This window comes from Lontra canadensis, unplaced genomic scaffold (assembly GCF_010015895.1).
Source record: "Lontra canadensis isolate GAN:19392208 unplaced genomic scaffold, GSC_riverotter_1.0 scaffold127, whole genome shotgun sequence".
Taxonomy (NCBI): Eukaryota; Metazoa; Chordata; class Mammalia; order Carnivora; family Mustelidae; genus Lontra; species Lontra canadensis.
The window spans coordinates 2,371,107-2,386,021 of NW_022631121.1; the positions used below are offsets into that span (position 1 = coordinate 2,371,107).

Consider the following 14,915-nt stretch of genomic DNA (forward strand, 5'->3'; position numbering starts at 1 on the left):
CCGCATGGAATGCTCAACTTTTCATTTGGCAATTTTCTCTTCTTACCCAGATTCATCATCTGTGGCGCTTTTTCCCCCTTGCGTGGTGGTTGGAGTGGGTTCCCCCTTCTCAAGTCCCTTTTTTTCCCTCAAGGCATTTAGTGTCGTGTCTGCCAGATTTCAGTGATGAGCAGCGAATTGCTTTTAAAGTGGGCATTATGCCAGTTCAGCAGCACAATGGAAAACCAATCTTCCAGCATTCTACTTTTGATGCTGTTATTGTAGCATTTTAGATAACTGCTGCCACGGGAAAAAAGGCGGGGGGGGGGGGGGGGGTGCCCAATTCCCCCCAGTTAGTCAAGTTAAATCCAGAGGAGCATTAAAATTACTCTGAAAACTGTTTGTCAGAGGTCATGTGCCGTCTGTGGCTGCCGCACATAGGATGGATGTTCTGTGCTGGTGGCTTTTTTCCCTTTCTTATTACTGTGACTGACCAGCTCTCTAAATAGCCCTTCACGACCTGTTTACTTATTGTCTTCACCTCCCTGTTGAAAAAATGTGTCAAACAGAAACGTTGAAAAGTTTCTTTAAAGTGCTGGAAATAGCAGGAGACTGAGTTGTTCGGGGTGCTAGAGTTTGTACAGTGGGAAAGCAGAAAAAAGTGGGGGAGAGTAAGAACATCATTCTCCAGTTTCTATAGCAAGATTACTGTTTTCTTCTTTTTCTCTTCACTTTCCAACCACTGGGTTCACTGTTCTACTTTTTTTTAAATAGCACAATGGAATTTATCCTCTCTCCATCTCAAGTCCCCCCTCCACTGGCTCTGCTTGTGAATGAAAGCGACTCCCTACGATGGCTGTAGGCCAGATGGCATCTGGATAAGTTGCATCGGGTATCTTTTGGAGTGAGCCGTATTTTTAAAATCAGGGCCGATGGACGGACTGTTTCGAGGGTGGCAGGAACATTGCGCCATTGCCTCAGGATTTATTTACACTTCAGAAAATACATAAATACCCTGTAATCTGTGCTGAAAATAATTGGGTTGTGATCTCTTAGGCATATTGCAGTAGTAATAAAAGCAACTCAGATTTCTGGGATGCCTACCGTCTATTTTATTTGGCTTTTTCCTATCTCTAATGGATTTTCTCTTTATGTCAATCGTATCTGTAATCTGACCAGGCTTCACACCTTCCGAAGGCCAGCATTTTTGTCTGTCTGTTTCATTCCTGTATCCCCAGGGCTTAGAACGTTGTCTGATTCATAATAGGCACTCAGTAAATACTTGTTGAATGAATTAATAATTGGTGCTTCTCTTCTGAGTTTGTGGAGTTGTATTCTCTTTACTTATTGATAGAGATTTTTTAATCCGACTAGAATGCCAAACTGTGGCGCTGAAGTATAGCCGGCACACTAATTTACCTTCTGATTCCTTAATTCGCCCCCACCCTATCCCAAGTTGTGGTTGACACCCAGTTGGGTACTCAATAAATACTTGTTGAATGAACAAGTGGAGAAGTCCACACGCAGGTTATTTGCCAATAAGGAACAGAGCTGTTTTGTGGTAGAGATGGGAGTAGCCTCGTGCCCCACATGTCAGTATTGATTAAAGAGTCTACAAATTCTCAGTCTTATATTGGTCCAGAGTTCTTTCCGAGGTATCACACAGGTTTTCTGGGCCTATTTTCAAGGATGGTTCAGATCCCTGTTTTCCTTCCATTTCTACTTTGAGAGCATTTCCGTTTTTCCTAACGCATGCAAGAAAGACTCCGGGAATGATGCAGGCAGTATTCAGAACCAGCCCACTCTCTAGTGCCATCTGAGTAGATCCTTTGCACACTCTGCAATGTCAGTGGTCCTGTCTTAACATGGGAAGGCAGCTGCCCTGCATGGTGAGACGTGCACGGGCTAGCAGTTAGACCTCCTTTGGCACCATTCGCCTCTTCTGGGCAATTGGGCTTCAGGCATTCTGTCATTCTGCTGTGTCCTTACCTACCTGCCTTCCCCCCGGAACTCTGCTTCCATCTCTGAAGTGAGGGAAATGCAGGCCTCAAGGCTGACAAGGTCAGAAGCTTCGGAGAATCCAGTGACTTAATCAAGAACTGTACCTCGGAAGACATACTGCTCTCCCTTTTTAATCATTGAGTTGTAGGGGTGACTGGGTGGGTCAGTGGGTTAGGCTTCTGCCTTCGGCTCAGGTCATGATCTCAGGGTCCTGGGATCGAGCCCCGCATCGGGCTCTCTGCTCAGTGGGGAGCCTGTTCCCCCTCTCTCTCTGCCTGCCTCTCTGCCTACTTGTGATATCTCTCTCTCTCTCTCTGTGTGTGTCAAATAAATAAATAAAATCTTTTAAAAAATCATTGAGTTGTAAATGGGACATAGCTTTAAATGGATAGCAACAATTTGCAAATCAGGAAGACCCATTTTGTAATTAAATTTGGACTAAACATTAAAAAGTATACATTGAGGATTCTCATAGTAAAAATGCAGAGCAGTGTGGGGATTCTTTCTTGGCAATGGGAAGCGTGCATATTAAACATATAGAAATGGAGGTGGTGAGTTTCTCTAGCTACTGAGAGATTCTCTCAAAGTAATGTCTTAATAAGAAGCCTTTTTAAAAAAGTTTTTAGGGGCGCCTGGGTAGCTCAGTGGGTTAAAGCCTCTGCCTTCGGCTCAAGTCATGATCCCAGGGTCCTGGGATCGAGCGCCACATCGGGCTCTCTGCTCAGCGGGGAGCCTGCTTCTTCCTCTCTCTCTGCCTGCCTCTCTGTCTACTTGTGATCTCTCTCTGTCAAATACATAAATAAAATCTTAAAAAAAAATAAAAAAGTTTTTAAGTAATCCCTGTACCAAACGTAGGTCTCAAACTCATAACCGCTAGATCAAGAGTTGCACTCTCTGCTGACGGAGCTAGTCAGGTGCCCCAGAAGCCTTTTTTCTTTTTTTCTTAAGTAGCAGATATAAGGGGAGCACCTGGGTGGCTCATTCAGTTGACCATCTGCCTTTGGCTCAGGTCATGACCCCAGGGCCCTGGGATCGAGTCCCATATCCGGCTCCCTATTCAGTGGAGAGCCTGCTTCTCCCTCTCCGTCTGCCTGCTGCTCCCCCTGCTTGTGCTTGTTTTCTTTCTCTCTCTCTCTCTCTCTCTCTCTCTGTCAAATAAATAAATAAAATCTTTTAAAAAAAGGTAGGAGATACAAGGATTTTCTTAAGTTTCGCCATAGGGGTTGTACATTCATTTGAGAGGAATCTGGAATATGCAGTAGGACATTCCCTGATGTGCTCAGTCCATCTCTTCTCTAATATCATTTGACCTTCATCCAAGAAAAGCCAAAGAACATACTGAAATAAGGATTCCAATTTTAATTAGAGCAAATTTAAACATCTATAAAGTGGAACATTTTGCCTTACATACCCTAGCATCAACATTTTACACGGGAACAAATGAGGGTGTTCACTGTCGCATCCTGCATCAGCATTTGTTAAAATTCCAAAGATTTGCAGTTGTCTGAGCCAACTGTGGAAAATCTTATATAAGAGTACTGTGAAGAGAACTTGTGTCTTTAAAAAAAAAAAAAGATAAGTCATGCAGGCTGGGGAGTAGGAGAATATGAGTTTCTCTTCATGTCCCTTCGCAAAGACGCTTTAGAGGAAAGAGCGTGAACTAGATTCATAGCCTTGCAGAAAGCCTCCTGGTCCGGTTTCCTCATGGGTATAATGTCTTCTGATCAGCTTACTGGGTTATTGTTAGGATGAAACAATAGGGGACGCCGGGGTGGCTCAGTTGGTTGATCGTCTGCCTTAGACTCAGGTCACTATCCCAGTTGGGATCGAGTTCCATGTCGGGCTCCTTCCTCGGCAGGGAACCTACTTCTCCCTCTGCCTGACATTCCCCCTGCTTGTGCACACACATGCTCTCTCTCTCTCTCTCATGCTCTCTCTCTCTCTCTTTCTCACATATAAATAAATAAAATCTTTTTTTAAGGATGAAGCAATAGGATATGTACCTTTGTAATCCTCCCTATAATAGAAATTGCCTAGTGTTTTTCTGTAAAGGTTTGGGTAGTGAATATTTTCAGCTTTGAGAACCTGATGGGCTCCCCTCCCGCTACTCAGCTTCACCATTATAGCCAGAGACGGTGCAGAAGCCCATGGGCATGGCTGTGTTCTAGTAAGACTTTATTGACAAAAACAAGGGGCAGTATGGATTTGGCCTTTGGGTCATAGTTTGCTAATCCTTGACCTATAATAATGAAAAGTATAATACATAAAATACCAAATGTTTGCTTACTGCTCCAAGTAAATAACCCCCCATTTTAGAATCAGCGCGTGTGGTCAGTGTTTGCCCATCCTTGTAAGGAGGAGGCCTGAAGGGACCATCTCTTTCAAAAGAAAGTCGCCTTCAGTAGGTTTTAGTCCAGCCTCCCCAAGTTTTTACAGATTCTGCAGGGAGAATGTCATTGCATCCAGCTTAGGTTTATTGATGGCTTCACACAAGCCTCCAGCCTTTTCTCTAAGGAAGTGTTCCTTCCTCAGGACAGTCACTTCCCACTGAGCCTTGATGTTAGTTGTGGTAGAGGAGGGAGACCAGCTAATATTAGAGCAGCTAAGTAGGATAGAAGAGCTGCCGCCCATTACCTTCCCTGGACAGTCCTAGAGCCTTTGGAAAAGTTGACAAAGAGAGACAGTGGCTATCCTGGTAATTAATTACTTAAGGTTTCAAGACAATGTGGTCAGTGCTATGGAAACTGGTGGAGAATCCTATTTAAAGAGTCTCACTGTGATATATTCTGGAATTAGGAATACCCCCACAGTCTTCAGGTTTCCAAGGACAAAATCACATTAGCTTAATGGAAGAACTCATCCCAGAGAGATTACAGTATATCAGTTCATAGAATTTAAGACGAACCAGGTTACTAATCCTGGTACCCTGACAACACTGGCATTTCAGGTTTCATAATTGGTTCTCTAAGTGGCTGGACTTCTTTAATATTTATATTGTATCTGATAAGTCAGAAATCCAAAACGACATCTATTTTACATAAACATTAAATCCAGAACAGCTGAAAAATGTATCTGGTACAGAATTTGCCTTCCTATATTTTCCTTGGGTAATGAGTTTGATGGCGAGCAGTCATTTAAAAGTCTGCCTTTGACTTCCTCTGCTTCCTCTCCGATTTCTTAAGGCCTTAGATTTCCTCCATCTTTTAGATGTTGCACGCTGAATCTGTGGGCTTTTTTGTAATAGCATATTACAGCATATGTTGCATAATACGTATCCCAACAAGTTGGCAAATAATTTATTTATTCCTGTTTTCCTGTATTCCCAACATTTATCCAGGGCCCTGGCCCTCTCTGATGGGCAGTTTCTAAGATGGCACCCAGTGATCCATGCCTGTTAGTTTCACTCTTACGCAGTAATCCTTTTCCCTTGAGTATGGGCTGGAATGAATGACAAAAAGGATGGAATGTTACTTCTGAGATTAGGTTACAAAAGATTGTGACTTCCGTCCTGAGTGTGCTCTCTCGCTTTCTGGCAGATCACTGTGCTGGAATCCAACTGCCATGTTATGAGCTGTCCTGGGGTAAACCTGCACAGTGAAGAACTGAGGGCTCATATAATAACCTGGAGGAATATATAGTCACTTATTATATTAATATGTTGCTACAATACCTGGGGTGCCTGGGTGGCGCAGTTGGTTAAGGGTCCAACTTTTGGTTTCGGCTCAGGTCATGATCTCAGGGTTGTGAAATCGAGGCCCGCATTGGGCTCCGTACTCAGCTCAGAGCCGGCTTGGGACCGCCTCTCTCTCTGCCCCTCCCCATCATGTGCGTGAGCGTGCACTCTCTCTTTTATACTCTCCTGCTCTCTCAAATAAATAAATAAATCTTTGAAAAATATGGTGCCAGAATACCTGTTTGGATTAATCAAAAATGTTTATGTTGGGATGCCTGGGTCGCTCAGTTGGTTAAGCATCTGCCTTCGGCTCAGGTCATGATCCCAGGATCCTAGGATCGAGTCCTGCATCTGGCTCTTTGCTCAGCGGGGAGCCTGCTTCTCCTTCTGCCTCCTCTGCCTGCCACTCCCCCTGCTTGTGCTCGCTCTGTCTCTCTGACATAAATAAATAAAATCTTTTTTTTTAAAATGTTTACATTGTTCCCTCCACAAAGAATGTAATTAGCCATCTTGGGTATGACACATGATACATAAGTTGAGAGGGAATGTATACTACCCATGAACAAAGATGGAACCCAGGAAATGCCAAGAACACTTGGAGTAGTTGTAGCTGCATCCATCCCCAGTGTGCAGAAGGGAAAGCATGTTAGAGGCAGCTTACCTTAATGTCAGGATCAAGGAGGGCACAGCCCCTTTTCCATTCTCTGTTCAGTAAGTGACAGTGGCTTAGACCCTGATCAGAGCATGGCTGTTCCTTTTGTGTCCAGCTGTGGCCCAACCATATTTCCATGCATTTACATGGATTAGAATTGTCCCTGACCCAGTAGCCTAGGCTGTGAGAACAGAAGGCTGGCGAGAAGGGGAGATACCCAGAGGATCAAGGAGCAACCAGAGCAAGGCCTGTGTTCTTTGCCTTTATCCCCAAGAAGACAAGAGCTTAGCTGGTGCCACAGCCTTTGGCCCAAACCTGGAGTGTGGAACCCATATATTGCGCATATATCCTAGCCCTTGAGGTCTCTTTCTTCTCCCACCTCTGGAATGTGGCCATAGCTTTTACTGCCTGTTGCCGTCCTTGTCAGTGACTAACATTTGGTGAGCGCAGCTTCATCCTGGAAACTGCCAGCACACTAACTCTTCAACCTACTTGTTCATCAAAGGGAAGAAAAACAAGCAAGGGCTTGACATCCAGAGATGAAAGCCTGGAAATGAGTCCAGAATTTCCAATTCTGAAGCCAATGCCAGCACCCAGTCTGTATGTTCTGCATTTAATACCTAGGCATTTTCTTTTCCTCCCCTGTGTGTCCTTTGCTCCCAAGAGTGTGCCAGTCCATGTACACACCCACACCCTCTTCACTCTCCAGGGTAAATGATTTCCAGACCCCGTGGTTAGTGCATGTCACCAAATAGCATATTAATCAGTCTGAATTGGTTTATGCACCCAGGTTTAGAAACCATGTAAGTAGAGCTTAAGATCATTAAACATCAAGATTAGAAATGGTATGTGAACCATAATGTATGGTGCACACTTTAGATATTGTTGTCGACATGAGCCTTTCTAAGACTGAGGTCTTCAGGAAGAATGGTGGTGGTGAAAAAATGCTATTTTAGCGCTGTGAGTCTGCAAGGCCATTGTAATCCGAAATACCTTAGAAGTTGGTAGTTCTTGTCCTCAGTGGAGGAGGTTTAAACTCATTAGAATCTGTGAATCTTTAAAAAGCCAATGAACAGGGGTGCCAGGGTGGCTCAGTCGGTTAGGCATCCTTTCAGCTCAGGTCATGATCTCAGGGTCATAAGATTAAGCCCTGTTTTGGGCTCCACACTAGGCATGGAGCCTGCTCAAGATTCTCTCTCTCCCTTTCCCCCTGACCCTCTAGTTGTGTGCTCTCTCTCTCAAAAAATAAAAGGCTAACAAACAAACAAAATTTTCACCTCTCTTTTCTTCACAAGAACCTATGAGAATGAGTTGGATGTTGGCCCTGGTTGTATGTTGAGGGAGGGGAACTCCGAGGTGATTCTACTTTCTAGCCCTCCTTGAGCAACACTGACCTACGGCTAATCATCTTTGTTCTTGTCTGTCACAGAACACTGATTCAGCGTCAAGATATTTAGAATATTCATATTTCTCATGGCTTCCTGTGTATTGAGAAATAGTGCTTACATCAAATTCCACTGCATTTGCTATCTATCCCATTGGCTTTGATTAAATTACAAGCTTGTCACTTGTAATGAGCACTGGGTGAAGTATGGAAGGGTTGAATCACTATATTGTACACTTGAAACGAATATTACACTGTATGGTACGCAACTGGAATTTAAATAAAAACTTTTTAAAAATTTTAAAAATGTAAAAATTTCAAATCAATCACAGGCTCATAGAGTAGGACGCCGTGAAGGCCGTTGGCAAACGGCAGTAATAACCCTGCTGGGCCCTTGGGGGGCGCTAACCTGCCCTCTGCTGGGTCAGTAACTCAGAACCGTAGGACTTTGGTAGAGTTTATCCTGGACAAAATTTAGTTTCATGTTGGAAACCGCTTGTTGTTTGAGGTCAGCATTCTGTTGCTACTTTTTCCGCCCAGATGCAGTATAGAACCATTTGGAGAATCAAATTTTGCTGGTTGTTCACCATATCCAGAACAGAGTTCTGATAGTTAAAGTATACAATACTCTCGTATACCACGATGATGGCTCTTTTTAAACATTAGGGTAATTTTGAAAAATTGCAATAAAGTCATTGTAAGTCATAGAACATGCTGTAATGCAGAGATACATGTAAAATACAATCTGTGTACCTGATTGCAGGTAACAGAGTTAAATGTGCCAGCAATTTCAAACACAGTTTGATATTTCCTATAATAAAATATAATGCAAAAAATTAAATATCCAATATCAATGGATTCTAAATGGTTTTGATATTTCTTTTTGTCCTTTCCCATGAAGAGTAATTTATTTCCCTTTTTAAAGTGTGGGCAGAATGATTACTAGCGCACTGTAATGTAATTGTGTTGCATTGATAAAATAAAAATTGTCCTCTATCTGTGTCCTGATAATGTTCAATTTACAGGCTGGCTTCTCTGCCACCTCTTCAGTGCTTTGAGTATTCCAGTTCTCCTCCCTTCCTGCTCTGAGAGCGCACAGAACTGTTTGAAATCCACTGGTACAATTGTCAAATCAATTATTCATTCTCTGCAATTATGCTCGCACAAAGAACATTTTGCTGGTCTGAATGATGATTAAATTAACAGCTATTCCAGCTGCCTGATAACATCTAATAGAATATTCATAAGCCCAAAATGGAATGAATTATCTCCATTAACTTCATCATGCTCACTTAATTACATGCTTGTTATTGTATTTACACCTTGTTAGATACCGCTGAAGCTGATCCAGTGGCTGGCCGGGAATTGGAAGCGTCTGTCATGGGGCAGTTGGAGCGCGTTTTGTAGGAAATGCTATTTATTTTAAATGCTCCACCTGCTGGGAGCCGAGGTTAGTCAGCAGCACTGAGATGAATTGGGAAACGGGGTGTAAAAAGAAATAATGTGCTTCTGACAGGCTCCGTGGCTTTTAAGTTGCTCTCATTCAGCCACTTCACAAAAAATTATTTTATTCCATCTCTCAGTGATGATGACATGATTGCTTTTGGGTAATCATTTACCATTCTGATTTTATTTTTTGAAGTAAATTGTCTGAAGTAATAGGTTCTTGGAATTACAGCGTGCCTTGCTTTTTTCTTAGAACTTTATTTAAGCTTGTCTTCCAGCATTTAACCCGAGTCCCCTCTTTCGTTTGATCTTCTAACTTTATTTATACAACAGTGCTTAATGATCCTGCACAATGTGTTTTTTCCCCCTCTCTGCACCCCCCCCCCAAAAAAAATTCTGTCCAGTGTGGTTGACAGTACTTTTTATAACCTCAGCAAGGGGGCTGCATGGGCAATTTTCTTCCGACATGACAAATACAAACACCCCAAACCCAACCCTGATAGAATCACTTCATCCAGTTGAAAGGAAATTTTTGATCTCTTTCAAGGTGACTCTTTCTCCACTGAAACATGGTGAGGGGCGCGACTCTCCCTTTCTCTTTTTCACTGTGGAAGTGGATTTCTTTACATGGGCTCCCCCTGTCTCCTCCCTTCTCCCATTACCCTCTGCTCTTTCCCACACTTGCACTGACCAGCCCTTCCTGGTGGTGGGGCCCTGTAGCACCGCCGCCAGGCTGCCGCGAGCCCGTGTTTATTGAACACGAACCAGACCAGTGATGGAGAGAATTATAATCACACTTCTAAATACTTGTCCCATCAGCCTAGTAGAGTACTTGAGCTAAACCATGGATATTTTATTCCGTTTGAAGGCTGTATTTTGGTATCAACAAAAAAAGAAGCAAAAAAGAAAACTGGAGATAATTATTTATAAGTAGGAATGGAGCTGGAGAGTGGACTAACAGACTCCTCAGCCCTTAGAAATCTGGGAGCGTCTACCATGTGATTTCCAGACGAGACTTGGACCTCGAGGCGTTGTTCAGTCAGTAAATGCCTTGTACGCGGAGTGTGCCTGGCACTGTGCCTTGTGAATTTGTTTCTAAAGAACTGAATGGAAGATGATGGTTTTTATTTCTTATTTTGAGAAGTGTTTATATACTTGTTAGCTGATTGGGGGCCCGAATGCATTTGTCTTTGAAACATGGATTATCTCTTAAGATCTTTCAGATACTGTGCATTGCCCAGACCCGGTTATTGATTGATATTCAGGACAGAGCCAGCCAGGCCAGAGGCTCCAGCAGTTTTCTATAGTTTGGGTGGTTTTAAATCATAAAGTGGCTTTCTTTCAGAATTCCTAAAGCTTCCGGCATTCCACCCCTTGAGGCAAAGCTCACGTTGCATTGAGAGAGGGAGGCTATGGATTAGAAACGGTGGGAAAGCAGAGAACTGTATGGTGGGAAGCCGTGCAATTAAAAAACTGACTGAAATTATTACCTGATTTCATAATTGACAGAATATTTAATTCAGATATAGTAAATTGACACACCTCTACACAGAGACAATTATGACTGACTGTATAACACCTGACAGAATCAATTATAACTGACTGTTGTTTGATACCTTTGCACGGAAATAAATGAAACAGACATTCAGAACAGAGACGGCTGCTGCCTGTGTGCCTAAGCCTGCCTTAATTAAAATAAAATAACCAGTAGGCGATGTTAAAATGTCTTTGCCTCGTGGTTTCTAGTTGAATGTGTTTCCTTAAGTCCAAAGGGGATTCTTACAAAGAGTACAGCTGAAAGAGATTTTTGGTTTACTGATACGGAAATAAAATCTCTGAAGTGGAGATGCTTTCCTTCCATGGGAAAATACTCCCATTTGATCAAACAGTTCTAATGTTTGCTTGGATCTGTTACTTCTAAATAAAATATTTAAGACAGGTTCAACCTGCAGGTGATGGTTTAGTTCATCCCGTGTAGAAAACAGTGTAACTTGCCTGATGATGAGGTTTTTTATTCTAATCAGTAGAAACCACCTTTTAAATTAGCAGTTCATTTTAGTATCTGATAAAATACTGTCAATAGTTAATGTCTAGGCTACCTTGTTTTTCACTGTTTTCATAAGGGTTGGGGACAGGATGTTTCTGATAACCAGTATATGACTCTAAGGAGTCAGCATGTAGAAAGCCCGGGAAGCTGCAGATACGCGTTCCTCAAAGGTTATTCCCAGGAAAAGAAGATTTGCTTCACTGGGGTACTAAGATGAGTGATTTCCAGGTGATAGTTGAGGCCACTGGAGTTGATTTCACTGATGCACCTGAGTGTAGGAAGAGCATTTCCTTCCCCAGTTGACGAAGTTTGGATTTTTCCACGCTGGTTGCTGACAGCAACAGCCCCGGCCCCTGGCATCACTGTGGACCGGGCTGGGCTGGTCTTCCCAGCCCCTTGCCGGATGGCCTTTTGGAATCTCTTAACAGTTGTTGTCATTGGGTGCCTGACCTGCGGTGCCTGTGTCAGTGGCCTCTTTACCGACTCCCAAAACCAGAGCAGGGAGAAGGAATCACGTGCTCCTAGCCACATTAACTGGTTTCCACCATTTAACACTGGTATTTTCCCTTGAGTTCTACGGTGGCGTAGCAGTAAAGGAAACAAGAGAGCAGTTTCATGCGAAGCCTAATGTAGGGGGCCTAGGTGCCTGAAGGGGGCAAGAATAAACACAAAGAAGGGGTGAGCCCTCCCTCCCCCCCTGCTCCCCGCTCTGGCACGCCTGTGCCAGCTCGTGCAGTTCTGTTTCCTAGAAGACCTTCCATATGTTATTGATTAAATTCTCACTGGGGAAGCAAGTGGGAGCTTTTATCTGCATGTCCAACTGGCGTGCAGTGGTGCCTCAGCTGTATTGACCAGCTATGGGATATGCTGGCGGTCACACTCATCTTTTCTGAAGAAGAGCACCGAGTGACACTGGTTGTCATTCTAACTCTGCTGTGTGGCAGCGTAAATAGTCCCCTTTCTAACCAACCTGGTGGGAAAAGTCAATATCCCATCAGCAGAGGAGGTAAACACATCAGGAGCGAGGCCCTCTCCCTTCCTCCCCTGCCCCAGATTCCAGCGGCTCCTGAAATGTGCACCCCAGTCAGCACCTGCGCGCGTGTGTCATTCACATGCACGGGGCGCGGGCCGCCGCTCTGGCCTGCGGGGAGGCGGCCGCCACCGCTCGGGGCCATTGTGGCAGATTCCCAGACTCCGATAATTAGAACTTTCAAAGTGTCTTTCTGTAGTCGGCTGCCAGCGCCTCCCTCTCTTGCTTGCTCCTCGCCCCTCTTTTTCCATCCCCATTGGGCATTTAAATCCTCGCCACAAAACTTCTTGTTGTTGTTTCTTGAAAGGCAATTGATGTAATTTAGAAAAGGTTGCAGAGAACAAATGCGAACTTGTAGCTAAGGAACAAAAATCTGGAGACCCAGCTTTAGTTTTCTCGGTGTTTTGTAGGTTTCAGTGTTGCTCTGTTGTTGCAGTGGGGTTTTTCTTTTTGTGGTCGATGTGCACTCCCTTCCGTGTTTCCTTCCTGATACTTTCCTATTCCGGGGCACTGGGCAGCCTGACTTGGCACAGGCCAGCATCTGGGGGCCTGCGCGTCTCATTCTGGGCGCCGGCACGCAGGGTAGGGTGAGGGCGGCGCACAGGTGAGCCTGTCCTCCCCAGTGTGGACTCGGGCTTCTGGATACCTGGGCTTGCATTTTTTCATCCCAGATTTCCAGCTGTGTGACTCGGGGCAAGTGACTTAACCACCCACCTTCAGCCAGCAAATGGGGATCCAAAATAAATAAATAAATAAATAAATGTGGGCCTTTCCAAACACCTTACGGGGTTCCTGCGCAGCTCTGAACTAACACTGTGTCATCTAAAGCATCCGGGAAGGGCGCCTCCCCTAGGAATCACCCTTATCCTCAAAAGATCAGACCTCGGTGTCTCAGCCCTTACTGTTCCTTTAAACGAACCAAGGGCAGAGGTAGCAGGCTCTGGGGAAGGAAAGGAAGCCTCTCCTCTCTGGCTGGTAGAGCCCTTCTCAGAATGGGAAGGCCAGAGATGAATGGGTAACAGCGGCAGGAGACAGAGGACCGGCTGCTGCATACCCAGAGTTCACAGACATACAGTGTGGACAAAGAAGAAGAAGGAATCTTACCAATGGACAGGTGCTCTCTGGACAGCCTACCCCTTACCTCTGTCAACAGAGGCGTTTTGTGTTGCAGAGGGACACAGACCGAAGGGCCTGAAAGTCAACTAGGCCCAACTGCTCCAGGGACTTAGCTCCAGGAGGCTCTGGCTTCCTTCGAGACCAAGTCTTTGCTGCCGCGTCCACACCTCGCACACAGTTGCGCGCGTGCGCTGGACAGCGCCGTGGGAGTGCTGGCCGGGGGCGGGCTTCACCTTGGCAGCCCGGCCTGCGCCTGCGGCTCGCATCACTAGAGCGGGAACCTGCCTGTCCCACAGGGCGCTGTGTCAGCTGGGTGGTGAGCAGTGGCAGGCAGGGCAGAGGAAGAAAGGCTCCCACAGAGGAATCTAGGGGTCTCACCCACCCCCCGCATGGGACTGGCCCCGAGTGTAGACCAGCCACGGGACCATGAGGACATCTGAGACACGGAACTGCAAACCGAATCCACGCTCTCTTCTCTAGTGCTTGATCAGTAAATACTCAATGGTCTTTAAAGACGCTACCTCTGAGACTTGTAAACCTTTTATTTTTATTTCTTTTTAGATAAGTGGAAGAAGTTTTTTACCCCCAAAGTTCGTCAGGACTACCAAAAACTCAAGAACACTGCAGAGCAGTTCTTGGCCCGAAGTAGCTACTCGGAAGTGAACCTCAGCAAACTCTTCGCTGACTGCGCCGTGAGGCCTTGAGGGCGCCCCAGAAGGGGCAGCCTGGGGGGGTGAAGACGGACACCCGGCTTCCTGGCCACTGCACCACCTCCGCCGGACCCTCCTGCTTCTCGGCCATCACGTCTCCTGTAGGACCACCGCGTCTCCTGTTTGTGCGCATGGGGCTTGGGAGGGGCATTACTGACGGGGACTGGGAGACTGGGGACCGCCACGCGTTCGCCTGCCAAGCGTCGGAGCACGTCGGAAGAGCCTTCCTGTCGTAGTGTGACCCCAACTACTGAAACACAGCCTCGAGCGCACTGCAGAGTGGCTGAAGAGCTGGCCGCTTCGTATTTAGGACTGGATTTCGAGGGAACGGGCTGGCGAGGGACGAGAAATCAATTGAGAGTGGCTGGAATGCAGGGGACCCCAGGCTTTGCCTCAGGGCCTTGAGCAGAGGTGCCCCCAGAGAGAGGGAGTTGCGAAGCCTGGTAGGAGCGCTAACATTTTGCCTTTTCACACGCCAATTAAACCTAGTCTGAACCCGGCTGTTGCCCCAGCCGCGGGCTCCAGGAGCGGCTGCCCTTTTCAGTCTCGTCTTTTATATAGGTAGCCGAGGGGGAGAGGGAGAAGCCTTGCGTTGACTAAATAGATTAAACAGAGCTTACTTGTTGATTCAGTTGGCCCAGAGCCGCACGTGCACACCCGTACCGGGCAGGTGTTTCACACTCACATTCCTTCTTTTCCCCCTTAAGTAGAAAGTCCAGGTAAGGTTTATATAGTAGGAAAACACATCTAAAACAATTTGATATCCTATAACATTTCCTTTAAAATGTGTAGAGGCTGGGGAAAGTATCGTCGTGTTGTGTTCAGAAGAAATTGGGAGGAGGTTTGGCTAATTAGCCCCGGTGCTGTTTTGGTTTTT

At 45.4% G+C, this 14,915-nt stretch overlaps 1 protein-coding gene across 1 annotated transcript in view; it reads left to right on the forward strand.

The window, feature by feature from the left end:
- POLA1 (DNA polymerase alpha 1, catalytic subunit) overlaps positions 1-14,208 on the forward strand; it is a 302,148-nt gene extending 287,940 nt beyond the window's left edge. Inside the window, exon 37 of the mRNA XM_032842292.1 lies at positions 13,890-14,208. Coding sequence (XP_032698183.1) covers positions 13,890-14,032 — 143 coding nt within the window. The 3' untranslated portion in view covers positions 14,033-14,208. The remainder of the gene's footprint in view (positions 1-13,889) is intronic.
- The last annotated feature ends 707 nt before the right edge of the window (positions 14,209-14,915 follow it).